Below are 21728 nucleotides of genomic sequence, written 5' to 3' on the forward strand. Positions count from 1 at the left end.
TGTCTCAAAGTGGGCTGTAATGGTTAGTACAAAATAAAACGAAAGAACATGTACATTAAATTACAATGAAACTACACAATAAATTGAATATAAACCAATCCAGTACTTACGGTGCACGGAAATCTCAACGCTACAACTACACATATTTCGTCGGCTAGAAGACTGGCGTCAACCAACAAACAAGTTGTTGTGTTGCTGTTTGCGAGCAAGAAAATTCGAATATTGGCGAGAACTTTTAAATTTTAGCAGTGTTTTAAGCTGTTATTTTATATTTTAGCGCTTTGATTCACTTTACCGGATCCGAGACCGGATCCGGTGAATTTTTCCGGATCCGGTATCTTGAAAAATGTGCCAGATCCGGCCGGATTACCGGATCCGCCGGACCGGATTGCAATCCCTACATATCAGGTACCTTTTTTCTTAACCAAATTATACATTCTTACATAACAGAAGAATCCAGTAGGTACAGTCAGCGTCGTATAGTAGGTAGCATCCAAAGTATTCAAATAGTTCGGTACACCATATAATAGGTATGTATGGCGTACCGAACTATTTGAATAGGTACTTTGGATGCTACCTACTATATGATGCTGATTGTACTTTAAGAATAGTTTGATTCCCGGTTCGTGGTAAGAATAAAAAAAATATTTGGATACATTTTTTAACTACCAATCTTTCACACAGTCACGCACGCACGAAAAGGTTGAAAAAAATAAATATTCTTTTCAATTAACTATTTCTTTTTCTGCATTTTTCTGGCTCATCGGGCATAGAGTTGCCACAGTACATAGTATAATTACGACAGGTTAGAAATATTTGAATCGATGATTGAATAATGTCTTGGTTTTGTGTTCTTCAAAACGTACACTACAACATAACTAAGAACGGTTAGGAAAATAATAACTTAAAATTCCCCGTGAAAGGTAATGATGAAAATACTGATAGAAATACTGATAAGTGTGTGGGGAGATTTAGGAATGTCATGACCTGACTGGACCAAACGCTGGAGCGTTATGAAATTTTATGTCATTGCTAATGATAGTGTCGGGGCCGTATTATAGTCTATGTATGTGTCGTAGAATATTTCAATATAGAATTAATAGTAATACTTGGTTGTTTATGGGCTTACGTATCTATAAGTTCGTTTTTTTAGCATGAAAGAACTCCACAGAAGCAAGCGGGCAGTTTTTATCAGGCTCTTTAATTGTTAATAATTATTGAATTATCTAATGTAGCATGGTCAATACATATAATTTACTTCAAATTATTACCACTAAAAGTGCCGGATTTGGAACCACAATCTTACTTCTGCGAAGTTCTTTCTAATGCTAAAAAAAACGGACTATACAAAAAATCTTTATCCAAATTTTAATCAGCAGCCCAACCCATCTGGATTTTGAGCGACGTCGGCAGCACTGCAGTCCCGTCTAAAATATCCTGTTCCAGTTATCGGCTTTAATGAGACCTGAGGGCCTACCGCGAACCACGTTTGATGTGATGCCTCTCTGTCGCACTTGTGAATTCGTACGTAACTAAGTGTGACAGGGAGGCAACTTGTCGAACGTGGTTCGCGGTAGGCCCTCTGGCTAGTGAGGAACCGGCTATATAACTACGTTTCCAGTTGAATTTGTAAATTGGTGCTCTTCACAAAATGTTATAACGGACGATTCTATTAAAAGCCAACGGCTTGCATAAAAAATAATTGAAATGCCATGAAAAGAAAGTTTCTAAACATATTAACCTCATTCTACGTAGCAAAAAGTAAATTGTAATGCCAATTGTAAAAAAGTTAGTTTACCTACTTGTAATCTTTTTAGTTTTATACACTTATAAAATAAATGAAAATGGGTCATTTATGATTAAAGTAATTAATTTCCTGGTTATTGAGATACAATTTTAGAGTTAAACAAGATAGAAAATACCTGGGGCCTATTAAAATACAATCTAATACTGTTAGTGATTTTACATACAAAATCACTAATAATATTAGCTTGTATTTTATTATGCAATTACCTACGTTGAATACAGGCCCCTGCTTACATATATTCAACGTAGGTAAATGAAATATAAGACGTAAAGTAGGTACGATAGTAGCAATTAGGTACTACGAATTACCAGTAATGCACGTTGTTGCAGCCAACCATTCTGCGTACGGGGTAAAGCTCTCCTGAATATTTACGAATTGCCCCACCCATCCCAAACATGCTGATATGCGAGGATTCACGTTTCATAAATTGGTGTTATCTTCACAAAACCATATCAAGAGATAGACATATAGTATAACACATTAAGAAAAAGAGTATGAGTGCGGTGCATAGAAATTGAAATAAATTCTCCATCATATTTATAAAACTTGAATAAGCTTCTAATAGCTCAAATGCCTTCAGTGACTGTAAAAATTGTTACTATTGTAATTTACCAGTTTTTTTAAGACTATACTATCACAGTTTAGATGAAAGTTAGATAATTAAAACATAGATCAAGTAGAGAATACATGCTTTCTCACAGATTTTGAAATACCTATTCATGTAGGAACTAGGGCACAATTATATCAAACCTATAGAAAACTGCTGTTTTAGTTTTTATTGATATTAGTTGCTATTATCTATTAATTATTTCAATTATCTATCTATATAATAGTATCTATTAATTATTTCAATTCAGTCTCATCGGTGTTTGTGACAGTAAATAGGATAAATCGAATATCGCAATATGTTCTAAATAGATTCACTCAACCACATGATCGAATTGTTTCCAGTCGCAGGAAATCATTGAAAGGGCATGTTATTAGTATATTAATTACTATTTCTATTTATTTTATACATATTACATGGTGCTTTTCGGTAAATGTTTGTTGGGATTGTTTTAGGTAGGTAGGAGATTTCTGGGAAAGTTGAGAATAATGATCGTGATTGGGATCGAAAGTCAGAAGTTACGAATTTTTCAGTAAAAGTGATAATGTTATCATTTTAATTGATTGTACTGATCAACGCTTAAAGAAAACACCCTTTAAAATAGCTGTATTAGAAAACACTATTGTACAAAAATATTACTTTGTATTTTCTGTAAAAAGGGTTATTTCGGTAAAAAGTAAAATGATTCATAACCTGTGTTCATAACTAGGTATGTATCAGTTTTTTTGGCTTATACCATCACTACACCGTATAAAACAAAGTCCCTCGCCACGTCTGTCTGTTTGTTTATATGTTCGCGATAAACTCAAATACTACAGAACGGGTTTACATGCGGTTTTTACTTATCAACAAAGTGATTCTTGAAGAAAGGTTTAGGTGTATAATTTGTTAACCCGTGCGAGGCCGGGGCGGGTCGTCAGAAATTTCTAAAATAATGCCATTGTGTTGTTGGATACCAAAAGCGTGCCCGTAGGGTTCCTACTAAATTAAAGAAAACAAGCCCTTAGGTAAATCCCCTTCATAAAGCGACCTTTAATCTTTATGGGTCAAGCACCCAAAATTTCAATAACATCCTACCAGGGGGCCGATTTTTTAATTTCGATCGCTCGATTACGTCACTGGAAAGTCGGTGGAAAACGGCCAAATGCTAATTTTTGAAATACGAGCGATTGAAATTTGGAATCTAGTGCTATTCTATTAACCACTCGATTTCAATTCTATTAGTAGAATTTAAGTCCCTAGTATTGGAGATATTATTTAAAGAAATACACGAAATCGAGTGGTCGAAATTAAAAAATCGGCCCCCTGAACCACAGTTCAAAAGGAATCATCAGTACTAAGTAGAGTGATCGCATTAAGTTTTGGTTCGTTAGACGCAGACAGATCCAACTTAGACCAGACGTCTCTGTGCAATCAAGAGTCGATTTACTTCTTTTTTACTCGCGTCTACTTATCCATTTACTATTATTGCAAGCATCGCATCCCCCATGTTCAAAACACGTGCTGCACATATAGTATATAGCCCAATTCTAACTTTAAGATATGTAATAGATCTAGAATTGATAAGGGGCATAGCCTAGTGTGGGGCCACAGGATATTGATATTTATTGTCAACATGATTTTACACGTTCAGTGCGGCAAGCCAAAACCTTTACCTAAAATGTAGTGCGTTACGAGGCCTAATTCGCCCCGTAATGGTTTACACCTTGGTGCGTTACGGGTATAAAAGTGCCCCGTACACCCAAGTCTGTTAAAACTGCTATAAAGTCCTGAAATATTTCATTTTTTTTTTTCTGTCAAACTTAAAGAGTATGAAATTACCTACGTTATGTTCCCTGCGCACGTAGATACGATAAAAACATATGAAATTGTAGAGAAATGAAAGGACACTAAAATTGAAAAACTACGGGGCTTAGCAAACCCCGTAACGCACATACTTTATTCATGTCGATAAATTAATAGTGATGGGAAATAAAACAAACGATATTTTAGCGCTTACTATAGTAATAATTAGACATCTTTTTCAGGCAGAAACCTAAAGTTTTAATATTAAAAACGTCACTTTCGGACACAACATATCTGTAACTAATTGGTGTAAAAATTGATTACTGAGCAGTCGTCAACAATACGTAACAATCAGTGATATGATATCTCGTGGAGTATATTACTTGTTATAAATTATACCAATTGTTAACTACATTGTTTTTGCAATAACACCATTCTAGCATGCGTCCCAAACGCATTACTTTTAATTTATCGATAAGAAGTCTTGCAATGCTAACTGCACTAGTGACTTTGTGGTCATAACCCCGTACGGGCCAGCTGAATTCTATACGGGGTTCACTGGAACTCGTATCGCACTAGAAGGCGAAATTTGTTCCCTGGTCGGTACGGGGTTCCTGAGACCTCGTATATTTTGAATATACCACTTGGTTATACTTTGGACAAGAAACTCAAATGTATATATTTGTCTTTATCATAGTCATAAAAATATCCAAGATACAGCTTCCGCACCAGCGAGTAAACACGATTTTTTAGTCTCCGCACTGAATGATGACATCGTACCGGGCTTAAAAGCCCCCGTAACGCAGTGAACGTGTTAAAATAAATATTATTATATTCTATGGATTAGATGTCAGTGTCAAAAGTGACATTTCGTTTGAAGAAACGTCATATTCGACACTGATATATCTAATCTATATCGTTTCTAGATCTATTAACTGACGTATCTTATAGTTCAAATCGGGTCGATAGTCCATTCAAAGCGTTCCAAATAAGGGGAGGTGCTTTTACTACTTGGACTTATTTTGATGCAAGTTTAGTTTCCTTAAAACTTTCCTTAGTGATTTTTACCGTAACATAAGTCTTTAGTACGTAAAATTGTCATGTTTTTTTTTAAATATTTGCCAACGATACCAGGTGGTCGAGGTCAGAAACTTTAATCTAACAAGAGCATTATGTCAAAATTAATATATTAAAAATAGCTGCCGACCCTTAATTTACTAATATACATAGAACAATTAAATGGGTTAACAAATAATAGATCAAATTAGACTTGCAAGCAGAAAATTACACTAAAAGCTGAATAATCTGTCAACATTGATGTTGATATTTAATTTCTTTTTGTTGAAAATTTTATTATGACCAGAACTTATGGAATTAGATTAAAATTAATGCAATTGAAATTGAATCAATCCCACAGTCTTAAATTTCAAATCAGGAGAAATTTAACGTTTTTTGCGAGAGAAAATTTCGCTGACCCAATTAATGTGACACAAAAGCACACTTTGCGTACAGTTTGAAAATCATTCCTTATACACTAAAAGCAAAAGTGGACTTTGCCCTACATCACACGTCATTGCCAATTAAATCTTTAGCGCCTAAAAAATAAAGCAGGTTACTAATTGTCAACGGCCATCACGTGGGGTCCTTCACTTAATGTTAATCTTTCCTCTCTCAAATGCCCTCAAAGGGCCTATTTATCTTACGAAATGCAAATAAACATCCCGCGTGATGGTAATCCGACATTGTAGGCTAAGCTTTCATATGTTCGTTTTAAACTCTTTGTTATACCGGGTGTGGCCTATAACACGAGCAAATAATTAAAACATAGATTGTACTCCTCAAACGGTGACACTTTAGTTCAACAACTTTAAAAAAATTAAAAATTATGAAGTATTTATTTACCCTCCCTATTTTTCATACAAAATAAATATTATCTTCAATGGACGCTATTGCCACGCCATATCATTGTGATTGACGTTGCTTGTCACGCCTTAAACATAACAAAATTCGCAATACATTGCGCCTTGGAATAAACTTTAAAGTGTATTAAAAATCAAACCACAAATTATTTTTATAGGTCGCTGAACAAATGTTGGTCAGTATGAGGAGTACAGCCTACAGTTTAATTTTTTGCTCATATTACAGGCCACACCCGGTATGACATTATTAATGTCACATTAAAAATCTATTCTTATCAGTGGCTTAATTTTGTAGCGTTATTTAAGATATTCTTAATAGGATTTGAGTCACTTACGTTTTTAGGTAGGGTACATTATATTTATTGCAATTTATTTAAAATTGTACATATCTGCATAATGTAATGCTTTTCAAACCCGTAAGCATACCAAAGCTACCGTACCTTCTCATACCCGCGCCTTTACGGGCATTATAGAGATACAAACAACCTGAGGTCCCTACATAATATTAGTAAAGGCGGGTCGAGGCGCCGTCGAAATCCTAGCTAATTGCAACCTTACAAATTACGGGTACGTCGGATTAAGATCTGAAGCACCTTATCAGCCGTAATAAGAATTTACGAGTTTGCTTCACATGACGTTACATAATATACGCACGTCAACTGAACTAGACAGGGCTTTGATGCTGGCGGAAGTGAGGTTATGAGTAGTTTAACTTCATGAATTTTGATAGGTTTGTTATCATGGATGGATATTTATATCAAGGAGCAAAGACTTAAAAAACCTCAAAAGTAACATCTTACTAACACATTGTGGAATTTGTGGAGCATTGTCTTTAACAAAAAAGTTGTAACTTCATGTAATAATAAATAACTAAATAAAAAAAATCTGTATGTAACTAAATATCAAGAAAATGTATTTTCCATTTATTACCTCCGATCTTACGACTAAATCTAAAAAGTCATTCTACAACTAGAGTGAGTCCGCATTAACTCTAGAGGTTCGTGTTTATTTGTCTCTCTGTCTTTGTCATTAAGGGTAACATTCCATTTCTGACTGCAGCTGCACTACTAGTCCGAAACGCGTCGTATTGTCAATTTCCATAGTATAATTAATTAATGCGCCTCACCTTTAGTAGGTATTTTTATCCCTAGATAGAAAACTCACGTTACTTTCTCTTTGGAATGATCCTAAAAACTTTTACCTATTTGACACAATATTTAATTGTTTTTCTGCCCAGTTTTTTCGTTTGTTTCGTTAGTTTTACCCTCGCTAAAAGTCGTACAGTAAAGTTTGTAGTTTGCAGACAACCCGCTTAAGTGAAATCCTATACCGCACGAATCCTAGATAAACATTTCCTATGAGTAGGTGCTCACTAGAATTCTCCAGAGGTTAAAATATAAAGACACGAATAGATGATTCCTTGACAAAAGTTATAGTCCTCACATAAATATGACTTATGGCTAATGGGATAAGAATGTATACTTACATACCTTGCGATATTGTCGTTGTTATATGTAATGTACATACTAATTATGGTATGTACCTATCAAGGTAAGCCTTTTAGGTAGATAAGCGTGATGTGTCCAGGCCTATTATCCTTTTATTTTAATTTCTTAATCTCTCGAACTCAACATGTGTAACTTTGAACAGTGGGTGGCAATATTAATAGGTATTGCTTACTTAAAGTTAGTTGGATAGAAAATAGAATCGAATAACGCTACAACTAGGAAACCGCGGTTATTCCCATACAAAAAATAACCGATTTGCATTCCCTCGCTACAACACAAATGCAGTTTAAGGTCGCCATTAAATTCTACAAAAATCTGTTCCAATTTTTTAAATATCGGCTACCCACATAAATAAATTTTACTTATACATGATAAAAATTTGCATGGCACCAAACAACGTAATTTAGTTGTTACATTATCCTTTAAACAATTTATATTTTATACGTAGGCATCCATAAATGTAAGGTAATTCAGACAATGCTACATATTAACTGTACAGCATACTTTATAGTTAATTTAATTGATTTAATTATTTTTTAAGTTGTGGTGTCACTGAGTTAAAATAATTAAATTCCGACACCCCACCGAGTGACGGCGATACGACACTGGCGGATATGTGGACATTTATTGACAATAAAAATTCATTTATTTACATACAATATATATCCAGTGGTCCAACTAAACGAAATTAATAACTAGCTTAAATCTAAAATAGGCCCCTGAGGCATTGTACCAAGGATGCTGGCGGCATTTCCCCGCCTTACATTACCTTACATTTATTTGTATATAAACAAAGAGAACTAGAAATCGCTACATCATATGTTGAAAACTGCTTGTTACTCGTTCTATTTACTATATAAATACTGTAGCATTTTTAACATGTCTAAAAAGGTGTTCTTTGGTTTAAATTGGTCTTGTTTCTGTATTTCAGGAATTGCTTCCTATTTGGCTGGGAATACCAAATCCGAAAAATAAAGCTGCACAATCCTGCTAGGATTCAATTTGACCATAGCTCACAGAAAGCCAACACATGACAACAGAGTAATAAAGCATTTTGATACATGGGATTGATTCTAAGTTTCGTGCACTTTTTGACGACTATAAATAAATGTGACGTTCCACGGAAAAGGTACCTTATGACGGCTGGCGCTTACGTCGCATAGCGCCGCAATAATATTGAAGCGGCGTTAATAAGAGCATAAGCGCCAACAGCCATAAGGTACCTTTACCCGTGGGACGTCACAAATTGCTTTTTGTAGCAGTGGGAGTGAATTTGGTAGCATGGTTAGGAAATTAAAAGCATTTTAAAAACACTTGTTTATTTTACGCTGTAATAACGGTTATTTACCTACATAAAGTTCGTCAAGCAAAACATCACTATTTTCTTAGAAGACATTTCATTAAAACTAGTTATTTACAAGTATAAAATTCACTACAAACTTTCGACTTTCCCCGCTTTACCTGCTTTGATTTCGATCGTTAAAATGTTTGTAATACTAACACTGATTTTAGATTTGAAAAATGTAGACATGTTATAGTTTTAGTTAGCGCCCTCATCATCGGATAGTCCTGGAACAAAAATCTGTGTTAACGACTGCTTATTACGTTTCCAAGCTTGGAACACCAACTTCGTAAGTATACTAACAAAGCATATAAAAAGTTGGAAATTGGTTTAAGAATATCAAGTTGCTTTTCACTTTTTAAGGCAAACTATTATATAGGATTTTGCACATGTACTAAGTACTTTAACTGAAGAGAAATTAGGATCACATCTTAGAATGAAATTAAGACGAAAGTGGAGGACCAGCGCGAAATCGCCTTTTCATACAAAAGTAGTCCTCATTTCCCTCTCTGAATATTAATTTTATTTTATTGAAAATATTTTGACACAATTTGTTGTATATTAACCACAGCTATGCTCCTACGTTTGGTTATGTCGAGTTTTTGATTATTATAAAACTGATAGCATTTAAAAATTTGTATGAAATCTGTTTTTAACTAACTAAAACTGTGAAATGTAGGGGCATAGCTATGGTTAATATATATGAAATTATGTAAAAACATTTTAAATACCTACTTAACTGTCAATATCAATTGTAAGGCGTCACGGTAGACCTCGTCGGAGATGGCGGGACGAGCTTGACGCTTTTGACAGAGACTGGTAGGAGACTTCTGAGGATAGGGATACGTGGAAGAATAAGAGGGAGGCCTTTGCCCAACAGTGGGACTATATAGGCTAATAATAAAATAATAAATAAATAAAATATCAAATGCGGAAAATGGGGATAACGTTTGTATGGTGAGACGGCTCTTCCCTTTCCTCTGAAGCTGGCATCCAAATTGTATAAATACTTTGTTTAAAAGTACAGTAAATATAAACATAAGTTAATCATACTAAATGATATACGTCTTACTCTACTGCCTTGCTATTAATTACTAGCTTAACTGGGACAAATTACAAAAAGCCCCACCAAATCTTTATTGCGCTGTATTTAGCTACTTATCCCTGAAATGGGCATTGGGTCGTCAGCTTTTTTATTTTAGACCTTATCAAAAAAAGACAAAGTTCAAAATAAGATAGGAAATATATTCCTTAGGCCCAATTTAGGGTTATATGGAATGAATGAGTTATATTCTTACCAGTGTCTATATATTAAACAGTTGAGCATCGCTACGAATCCCACGTGCGATGTGGAACGCCGTAGACCTGAGGAAGACAAATTTTTAAATTATATTTTAAAATCCTTGATTGTGAAATTATACCCAGTATTATACCGCGCCCATATAAGATTATTTATTAAGTTTTTCTTCATACACTTATGTATTAGAGAAATGAATTACTAATGAAGCAATGAAAATTAAAAAAAAGCCCGACTGATGTAGCTTGGCATTTATCTTGCGTGATACCGTCTCAATGCATTTTAAACAGATGAAAAAATAGATTCACTTTTTACTGTTAAGATAGTAAAGTTAAGTAAAACAAATCAAGTAGATATACCTAAATTGAACTGTCGTGAGAGACTCAGTTGACTTCAAACGCCCTCGATGGCCGTCATGATAGTCTCAAATTTGTTTGTTATGATTTGATTACATTAAGTTTTTACAGTAGGTACGAAACAGCCAGTTAGTACAGTTGCGTATTTTTCTTTAATTGTATCTCATTTATTTTACTACAGGTTATTATCACATTTGATACGGATTCACACACCGCTCCAGCTATGTATGAAATGCACGCTCCGAGCTCTGCTCTGACACCGGCCGCCATTAAATTGTTTTAACTAATGTATGGCGGTTGGCGTCAGAGTTGAGCACACATGCTCGGAGCGTACTGAAGGCGTGTTCAGACAGAGGTGATCAAATCGACCGATTTGATCAGAAATTAAATTGGTGGCAATTACCAATTTAATCACGAATTTTAGATTTATGGTGAATATTAGAGCCCCCTAAATTGAAAAAATGCCCCAAAACTAAAATACTGGCGTCTCAAATTGGTATTTTTGCCTCTCCTTTTTATCGGTAATATCGGTCATAATCGGCTGTTTCATTCGGCGAGCCAAATTGGCATTTGCGTCCGCACGTCCTGATTCGATCGGGCAATTTAATCAGATTGGTCAAAAATTTACTAGTCTGGATACGCCTTGAATCGGCACAGATCCGTGGAATAGTGTGATAATCACGTTACCTGAGTTGGAGTCCCGGCTGCCCATAACGGGCGCGATCTGTGGCCTCTCCTCGTCCAGCAGCAGCGCGTCGCTCGTCGCCCACGCGGACAACACGCGAGCCACGCACGTCACGTTCAGATGACCCTGTTTCAACAATAATATGATACTTAAGAGTTGCTGCTCGCGCTCTCCATACAACAAGCTGTGGCTGACGTTTGACATTTCATTCCACAAAACAACTTTAATAACTATCAAACTCGGGGCACGATACAGTTATATGTGACGTCCCACGGAAAAGGTACCTTATGACGGCTGGCGCTTACGTCGCATAGCGCCGCAATGATATTGAAGCAGCGTTAATAAGAGCACAGCCATAAGGTACCTTTACCCGTGGGACGTCACATATACTTCACAAATCTTTTATAACAACCCGATGGCATATCGACAACGTTGTAATTTCATAAACATTCTTTAAATACCTTTCATATTCGTCAACATCAATAACAAGTCCCGTTATTAACTTCTGAATTGACAAAAGGAATAGTTTGGCAAGCTAAAGGCTACACGCTTGCTACACTGTACTTAGTTAGCAGGACGGCCCGAACGGCTGTCTATTAACGCTTGCAAACCAGAACAACTTTTTACTTTTCTTTGAAAAACACAATTTCGGTGGCGGCCAAAAAATGGAATTCATTTTCGGAACAGCAATCGCGGGCAAATTTACACGTGGAGTTGTTCAATATTTGAACTTGAATGGTCCGTAAAGTATATAAGTATTAATTAGTACTGTTCGTTTATAGTATTAGTACATAAGTTTTTTGTCAATTCAAATATTATTTCAATATCTTAACACTATAAAAGGAGTGCTTTGTTCAGAGAGCAGGCCAAAGTTCGGAATATGTCGAATATTATACAGTGAAACCTGGTTAATTGGCACCTGGATAAATGGAAAACCTCAATAATTGCAACGAAAAGCCCGGTCCCGGTCCCTTGAGACCAAAGGGCCTCTATAATTGAAATTTTGGAACCTCTATAATTGCAATTTAGATTTTAGTGCTTTTCGTAATTTTGCCTCTGTAATTGACCACATCGCAACTAAGACCTCTATAATTGACACTGTGCTAAAAAAAATCCGTTATTTTTTACCTCTATTATTGAAATGAGTCTTACTTTTTACCTCTGTAATTGAAATACATAATGTAGTTGTAGACAGCAGAAACAATATTTTAATAGCAATGATCATTTTATTTATATCTCCATCCAGAATTCAATTTATTTATTGGGTATCTATCACAGCCTGTAGTAGGTGAAATAGTTTAGATTAAATCAAAAAACAAAGTATGCTTTTTACATTCTAATAAAACTTTATTCTACAATTCAAGGGAATTTTTTAAACCCAAATGATAAGAAAATAAAGTAGTAATTAATGTAGTGTAAAAGTGCAAGTATAGTTAGAAGCAATATATAGACCAGAAAACCAGAACGTAAGCGTCTAAATCTACTTTCAATGGTTATTTGCACCTCCATAAAAGAAATTTGTCAGAACGCAACCTCTATTAATGAAAACCTCTATAATTGACACAACGATTTTTTTGAACCTCGTTAATTGACACGACCTGCTTAAATGAAAAACCTGGTTAATTGACAAAAAATGGCCGGTCCCTTGAGATTACAATTATCCAGGTTCCACTGTATGAGCTTGCATGTTAACTATGTAACTGTCATACACGTTTAGGTAGTGCGACACTAGACGTAAAACGCCAATTACGCAAGGAAAGGCCTAAGCCCTCCTACGTGTATACGTACAACACAGCCGGTCAACTCTACTGCCGTGAATGTGACAGAGTTTTTAAAAACAAGTTTGGCCTGGCCAGCCACATAAGAGCTCATAAGAGGAAAATCCCTTGATTGCTGAGGTCGCCGTCATCGAAATCGATGTGGAGGACTATATTAGGTAGTGCTAACAATAAAATGTAAAAAAAAATATTCAGCTTTGAATCTTTATATAATATTCGGAGCTTAGGTTTAAAGCATTCATATTTTGTCATTTAATGTAGAAAAGGCTTAGTACCTGGCAATCAAAGGAAAGGGATACCGTTTTATCTTGCGAGACTGGCGGAAAATTAAACTCGTGAAAACGTGTAGGTATATCGAGATAGTTTCAAAGCTTAATTTCAATTCGTGCTCATTGCTCGCAGTTATTATTTTCAAGCTGAACTCTTTAGAAAAACTCAATCCATATGATTTTATTATTAGTTCATTTTATAATTGAGAGACATGATGAGACGTAAATAAATGTATTCTATTCTAATTCTTCAAGCGTAGTGCAAATATTTCTGTATTTTTTGTTATGAGTTCCAGCATTGTAAAAGTACGAAGCGGATTGCTCTAAATGCAGATTATATTATAAGCGTCAAATAAATTGACTCTCATTAGCCTCTCGCGGTCGCAGAGAGCTATGCGCAGATTGTTAGTGCTTATTATTCGCATTTTTACTTTTTTCTCTTACTAAGCTTTGACACATTTTGCGTGGAAATGAACCAAAGTAATTATTTGGAATTAATGCGGGAAAGCTGCACTGGACGACCAGAGCCATCGATTTACTTGTACTGATAGGTACTATTTGCGTAGTAAATTTGTGGTTACAAAATACGGTTTCATACCGTAACCAGTTTCAAATTCAATTTAGCGTTTTGATTGATGCAGTGTTTAATTCCTGTAGAATACAGGAAGGTCATTTTACTGTAGGTGCATATTTTTATTTATCAATCACTCCTCGAAACACTTCTAATGATTCCAAACTCCAGCAATGGCCTCCTAAGGCCCAGCCATACAAAGGTAAAAACCAGAATTGGCCACTAAAGTTTGAACCTTTAGTGCAAGGAATAGAGTTGATTTTGGTGTTGATTGAAGATTGAACGTAACAAAATAAATGCGACTCTGTTTCAATTGAATATGATTTGAATTTCATCGAATTGAATAAGTACTATAGGTAGGCTACAAATCTACTCCATTTTTAAATACTTAACTTTAACTTAATGGTAAAGCAAATATAACATAAATAAATTTATGCCGCAGTGAAGTAAAATTAAAGTGTGTAATTTTTTGGAACTGAGTCAAAATTTAAAGTTACCTTATGAAAATGTGCAGACTGTACCCTCATAACGAGTTGGCTGAACGAAGTCGACTTATTAGATTTCTCTTCTTCGGTGGTGTTCAATTTGTTGGTTATTTGTTCTGTCCGAGGCTCGCGCGTCGTGGTGTCCGCTTTCCGGTTATCGGTGGCCAGCATGTCCAAGTTTCCCGGTATGTCTATCACGTTATCGGTGACCGCTTCTTCGTAGCCGGAGATTGCGTCCCACGGGCTGAATATAATTCTATTAGCATCCTCGAGCGATGCGTCGGTTATCACAGGGTTCCTCCGCAGCAAGTACGGGTCGTGCGGTGGAATATCGAGGCCTTTTACCTACGGAAAATAATGATGTTAGAGAGTGCACTGAACCTTAATGTTATGGCAAAAGTACATCGATCGATTTTTTTATTCAAATTTCCGCTTCCACGTATACGTAAACTGGCTGCATAGTGATTGTGTTTTAGATTTAGACCTCTATATATTTTACGAATACATATAAGTAATAGGTTTCTGTCTTATTTAATCTTTTCAAACAGAAATTCAATATTTTATTTAGAAACAAGGAAAGGAAATCAACATATTCATCAACAACAAAATCTACTGCGCAAAATGTAGCCGAAAATGGGTAACTTTGTTCAAACTTACATAGTTTTAAAATAAAACTGAATGCTTGAAAGTAAATCAAAATAAGTTAAATAAAAATGAAGGTGGTCGTAGGAGGTACAAATATTAAAAATGGTTTTACAGGTTACCAAGGTTTGTGTCCATCAATAGCGTTTAAAATTGTCAAAAACTTTTTTACCATAATTTTCTTACTCTTACATGGCATGTTGGCATGTTTTACTCCTTAAATTCTGTATGATTAAAGCCTTAGTTAAGTATACCCAAATTATTATCATATTACTGTCCACAGAAAAGACGCCCTGTTTTCGGAAAGTTTTCAACTCTATAGCAATGTTATCTCACCTCTATACCATTGAGGAGCCAAGTAATATTGGCGGGCGGGTCCGCCGGCGGAGCCGTACAGTTGGCGCGCAGCATGTCGCCGGCCGAATACCAGCTCTTCTGCGCACGGACTCGCGGCCCGGACGCGGGCAGTTCTGCCACAAATACAAACATCAGTCACGAATAGCTCGAACTGAAGATCAGTGCCAATCCAATAGGCCAGCACCATGTTGAGTCGAAATAATTTCGTGCCTAGTCTTGTTTAGTTTTCGTTGTGTTTTGTTTATTTTACTGTATGCCATGAATAAAATATGTTTCAATTTTATTATATTCTAAACATTCTGGCTACAGGTTCGTCCAATAACTTATCAGTAAGGGTCAGTTGAATCAACAACAAGTCCAATTTAAAACCAAAATTGTGAGACAAAAACAATTTAAAAACCGTTAGGTGTATGATGGTCATTCATTATACCATTATGAGTTTATGATTGTTATTGACAAATAGTTCCATAGTAAAACGGAAATAGGTACAATTAACGTGAGCATGCCGCCCATTTTAAAGGATTAGATCTAAACGACCAATGCAAGTTCAGCGCACAAATACAAAAGTTACCCAACACACAATGGCTACAGCCGCGGTGAAACCGCAAGCCGCCTCTGTGGGCTTTAATCTTTACGAAACTACTAATGCCTAATTAAATTACGGGCCCAGCATGCAAGCGGAATAGAATTGTTCGTGTGCCCGGCCAACTGGATCGTATAAACAAAGTTGTGGGCCACTAAAGAAGGAAAAATACTGATCGCAATAAATTACACGAGTTGAGTCCACACCGGGTTCAGAGCGCGATGTCGGCGTCGACGTTGCATATTCATCTTTCATACGCGCTCGTTCCATTTTAGTTCACCGCAGAAATTTGCAGAGCGCGGTTTAAACGCCGAACAGAGAAAATGGCGTCCGAACTAAAACTCTGCTTGCTTTTGTTTGCCAGCAGCGCCCTCTATTACGACGCAGCGGCGGAACTCGGCGCCGAGCAAAGTTTTAAGTGTTTACATTCCTGTTCTGTCGCTTTTTGCCAATTCTACTTAATGGGAACGCAGGGAGTTCTCAGCACCTCGTTTAATTTGGCCGTCGTGGGTATATTTTAGTGTTTATTTAATCCGTCAAGAGTCTGCTAAAGCCTTCCTTACTTTATTAGGAAAACAAGAACTGTGTTTTGTTTCGGAAGATGTTTGAGCTTCAAATTATGATAAGACGCAAAGCAAAGCAGCCGGCGCTAATTGTGTAAATACGACACGTTAATTAATTGTTATTTTAGGACAATTATTGCTACCGCATATTTTAAATAAGTGGATGGTTTACTTTATATCATTGTCTCTTTCTATGCTTTTTTACACTGTGTATATGTTGAAGACGCCTTAATAATTTGATACCTAATGAGATCGACCTTATTTCATCACTAGTTCCTCAACGATGAAAGCGGAATATTCCGAGATATAATTAATACGTGGTCTCAGAATCCCTTGAGTTGAGGTGTCGTCGCGCCAGGAACTGTGTTCAGACGGTACGTGATGTCAGATCGTACTAATTTAAAGTTATATTGCAATTAGAAGCGTGTTTCGAGAAACACGTTCAAGTGTAGCACTCCTAAACTTAATTATTCACTATAACGCGGCAGTATCACGTATGTGACAAATGGGTAATAATGTCATGTCACCGAGGACCGCCGTGGCAGCGGCAGCGTCACACTACGCGCACCTCCCGGGCCTCCACAATAACCGTAAATTAACCAAGATAAACCTTAATCAAACATCCCTTGTGTTCGATTCCCCACATTTATTGCCCAACAATAGTTCTGATTTACGATTTAGGATTGCACGGGGCCGCCGCGGGATCGTCCGTATTATTTATACTTACGATAGTTACTTACTAATGCCCAGTTTAGTATTGAACAGAGCCGATAACGACAACTATTACCGTGGACAGCTACTGTAGCGAATTTAATTTCCTGCCTGCGAAATCAAACAGTTAATCTAATGGCAGATGTAAGTTAGTTACCTAGTTCGTTATCTATCTCAATAGTTTTGTTATATCAACTTGTCTAATACATAAACTGCTGCTGTCTGCTATTTAGTTTTGCAAGTTTGCTTTGGTTTAAGACCGATCTACGAGAAGATTAATTGGATAAGATTTAAATTAATGTGAGGAAGCTAAGGAACATCAATGTCTTAATGTTTTTTTTGTGCCTGCTATTACTTTACAGTCCATTAGTTACTTTTAAATTCTACCATTCACATGATGACGTTCACCTTTTTTCCGATACTGATTAAGAATTCAATACCCACATATTGCCAAGCTTGCACTTTTGGCGGACGCTAGCAATATCAAGGCAATAACCCATAGCGAACGTAATCACGTGTTCTGCATTTAGGTTTATATTGCATTGCCTTTCCGCTCCGCGCTCTGTCCCATTTAGAGTTGCTCCCAAATTTAAACCCATTTAAACATAATTTAAACACTCGCTGAAACGGGATGCAATTTGATAGTAAAAGCCTAAATGTTGCGCCCGAATGACTCTAATTACAATCACCAAGCGTATTGAGGTGATAATAATATGGAGTGAGTTTAAACTTGATTGCCAAATAATTGATATTGATATTGATATTTGATATTGATATTTATTGAAATTAAATTTTACAGCATTACAGCTAACACCAATGCACTGTAAAATTAAGTAGAAAAATTAAGTACCTAAGTAATAATAGAGCGATTAATAAGCTAGTTATTGGATGTTTGTTCGCAAAAACGTAAAAAATCTTTAACAAGTTTATGACTTTCGTCAGCAAACAAGTCGGAGTTAGGTGCAAAAGATAAGAAATTATTAAGAAGTGTCCGGGAACGGACAATTGCAGAGTACTGGTGTGCAGTCGTGTGAATGATTCCATTATCTAGGAGGCGATGGCTGCGACAACGTAGGTAGTTGTCGGGAACAAAAAAGGTAGTCGTTTTTGCCACCAAGTCTAGGCAGTCTGATTCTCCCCTTAATATTTTAGATATAGCAGACATTAGATTAACATTACGCCTTATCTCGAGGGAGTTAAAGCGTAGCATACCCAGTAAAAATTTGGTTGGGTATAGAAAGGGGTAATACCCGTAAGTTTTCTTATATAAGAAGCGGAGAAAAGCTTTCTGTACCTTTTCTAAAAGCAAGGTGTAGGATTTTTCATGCGGGTTCCAGATTAAAGAGCCAGATTCAATTTTACTTCTAACTAATGCAAAGTATAATAGCTGAACTACTGTGATGATTGATTGTGGCACGTATGCCTTTACTGCATATTTTACGAGGAATATATTTGATTGCGTTATTGTTAATGCGAAGGCCTGAGTAGCTAGATCAGTGCCCCAAACGCGTTAGTTCCGAGTAGCATTATTCCCGATCGCATTTTTCCCCACTCGCGTTAGTTTCGCGTAGCATTATTTCCGGTCGCATTTTTCCCCACTAGAGTTTGTTTTCGTTCATATTTTGTTCGACAACTTAGCTAGACGGAGCCCCGCTTTAAGCGTCCGCGTTTAAGGTACCGTGGCTATACCTTTCTCAACAATACATACATAAATTACTTGGCTGATTCACATCTATTCGCTGGCTAGTTATCTAGTAACTTGTGAAGCTATAGCTATTGAGAAAAGTAACTTACCTACATTATAATGTTACTTTCACTACCCACCCGCATACCTATGAATAGGTTAACATAAGATAATAAATAAAAGGCCATCATCTTCCTAGCGTTATCGTTAGAGTGGAAACACGGCCTTATTGGGATTGGTTCGGTTTCCTCACGATGTTTTCCTCCACTGAAAAGCGATTGGTACCAAATGTAATTTCGTGCCTAAGTTCTGAAATCCCATTGGTTCAAGTTCAATCCGAGGTTTGAACCTGAGACCTCCGGTTTAAAAGTCGTAAGCTCTTACCGCTAGGCTACCGTCTATATAATAGATGAAAGGTAACAATCGCAATTTTTGAAATTCAAATGGGAACTCCATCAAAGTTATATACAACCATCCATCCATCCATATCCAAGTCCATATTGGCTTATATACAATTTATTATTCGAATATTTCTAATAATACCGCTTTGTAATCATAATCATCGTTTCTCCGAAAATTGTTACTCATATATTTTTTTAATAGTTTTTTGTGCTACTACCTACATTATTCATAACGATACATATTCCGTTTTTTTTACTCATAATATTGTCACTGAGAATGTATCTGTGCCCATAATGTTATTTGTAAGAATTTCTCGAAGACTAAGGCGAGCATTTGCTCTCGCTACGCTCGCTCACTGTAAGGGTCACAGGATTTCGGTTCTGTGAGGTTCTAACCTAACCTAACCCACCATTCTGACAGCATTTCGGTTCTGTGAGGGTCGCAGTTCTAACCTAACCTAACCCACCTTTCCGGCAGCATTTTGGTTCTGTGAGGGTCGCAGTTCTAACCTAACCTAACCCACCATTCTGGCAGCATTTCGGTTCTGTGAGGGTCGCAGTTCTAACCTAACCTAACCCACCTTTCTGGCAGAATTTCGGTTCTGTGGGGGTCCCAGTTCTAACCTAACCTAACCCACCATTCTGGCAGCATTTCGGTTCTGTGAGGGTCGCAGTTCTAACCTAACCTAACCCACCTTTCCGGCAGCATTTCGGTTCTGTGAGGGTCGCATGCAGTTCTAACCTAACCCACCTTTCTGGCAGGATTTTAACCTGACTTGACCTACAGGTGCATGCTGTTATAAATAAAATCAAATATGTCAAAATCGACATGTCGAGTAATAATATATGCATAAATTTTAGTAATAGAGATATTTATGTAGAATGACATTATGAATATAATAAATTCGAAGTTCCAATGAGTATTGTTTAAAATGAAAATGTACAATGATCATTAGGATGTAAAATTATATGAGATACATTTTCGGAGTTTCAATAATCGAATTTGCAATTTTATATGAACTTTGGCGCACCCATGTGTATCTTATTAAAGGTAGGCGTGTTCTAAGAAAACCAGACACGGTCTTAATTGCTTCATGTTCCTCACCTACTACCCGCATGTAGGAGCTTTTGTAGACGGTATGAAAGTACGGTGCGTCGGCGGAAACTTCGCAACGATATCGTCCGCTGAGCGCGCGCGTCGCGTCGCGGAGCACCACCTGGTGAGCGCCCGAGTGATATACCTGTGAAAAATAACAATATATTAGGCCCACTTGCATCATTCTACTAACCCGGGGTTACCCGATGGATGGAGTTACCATGGTTAACAGCACAATTTGACACTGGGTTGACGGTTAAACCGCTTAACCCCGGGTTAGTGGGATGGTGCAAGTGGGCGTTAGTGTACCATGTGTGAGAATTTACGTAGCCATTATAAGCCAGTAGCGCTGCTTGGGTCGAAACAGTCTGGCTAATTCGTCTAAGTGCAAAAATAAAACTATTTAGTTTGGATCGTACATTAGCAGCATGTTCCGTCCAATTACAGTGGCTGTCAATAATTATGCCTAAAAACTTTGTATTTTGCACTTCTTTTACAGGCTCGTTATCTAAAGTTATATGCAGTACTTTTATTTAAATCTCTAAAGATAGGTACAGAGTATAGCTTCTGCCCGCAATTTTATCTGCGCGGAATATTGATGATTAGATGATTGATAAAAACTATTCTTTTCCGGGCCTCAAACTATCTTCATACCTAATTTCACATTAATCGTTTCAGTTAGGCGTGAATAGGTAACAGACAGACATACAGAGTTAATTTGGCGTTTATATATAATATTATAGTATCGTTGATACTACTATAGCCCTAGGTACTGTAGGCTAACTAGGAGGAATATATTTAAGTCACTTAAACTTATCCAACAATTTTGTTAGGTACACAGTAAATAACTGAGGTTAAAACTGGAGCTAATATCTATAGCATCTTTAAGACTACGCAAGAAAGTTTCCAACTTCGGGGATTATTCCAAACTTTGAGATAGAGTTTACGGATCTTACGAACCGAGCAAGAAATATCAGGAATTCTATGCATTCTTAAACACGTGTTAAATTCATTTACATTTAAACGAACGTTACTAAGTGGTTCTGCAAAAGCAAGCCAATTGCCAACTCGCTAGTTAGTTAGATACGGGCGAAATCCAAGTCGGGTCTAGTGGGGGTGATTAACTTTCAAATAGTTTAAATACCGCCTAACTAATACCGGAGACTGGACTAAAATGCTTAAGCGAACTATTCGCTAAGTCGGCAAATGCCAATAAAGGATTCAATCAAGACTGAATACATTACATAAACTTGAAATGTAACATTAAAATAACATTCGAGGC

At 36.5% G+C, this 21728-nt stretch overlaps 1 protein-coding gene across 1 annotated transcript in view; it reads right to left on the bottom strand.

Annotated features, from left to right (window-relative positions):
* Positions 1 to 8934: 8934 nt before the first annotated feature.
* The window catches only part of LOC134666000 (uncharacterized), a 43154-nt gene continuing 30360 nt past the window's right edge, over positions 8935 to 21728 (bottom strand). The window contains exons 4-9 of the mRNA XM_063523071.1: positions 20456 to 20591; positions 15388 to 15521; positions 14422 to 14754; positions 11309 to 11432; positions 10267 to 10333; positions 8935 to 9195 (exon numbers count right to left, since the gene is read on the bottom strand). Of these exons, the coding sequence (XP_063379141.1) occupies positions 9183 to 9195; positions 10267 to 10333; positions 11309 to 11432; positions 14422 to 14754; positions 15388 to 15521; positions 20456 to 20591 (807 nt within the window). The 3' untranslated portion in view covers positions 8935 to 9182. The remainder of the gene's footprint in view (positions 9196 to 10266; positions 10334 to 11308; positions 11433 to 14421; positions 14755 to 15387; positions 15522 to 20455; positions 20592 to 21728) is intronic.

This window comes from Cydia fagiglandana, chromosome 7 (genome assembly GCF_963556715.1).
Source record: "Cydia fagiglandana chromosome 7, ilCydFagi1.1, whole genome shotgun sequence".
In the NCBI taxonomy this organism is placed as follows: Eukaryota; Metazoa; Arthropoda; class Insecta; order Lepidoptera; family Tortricidae; genus Cydia; species Cydia fagiglandana.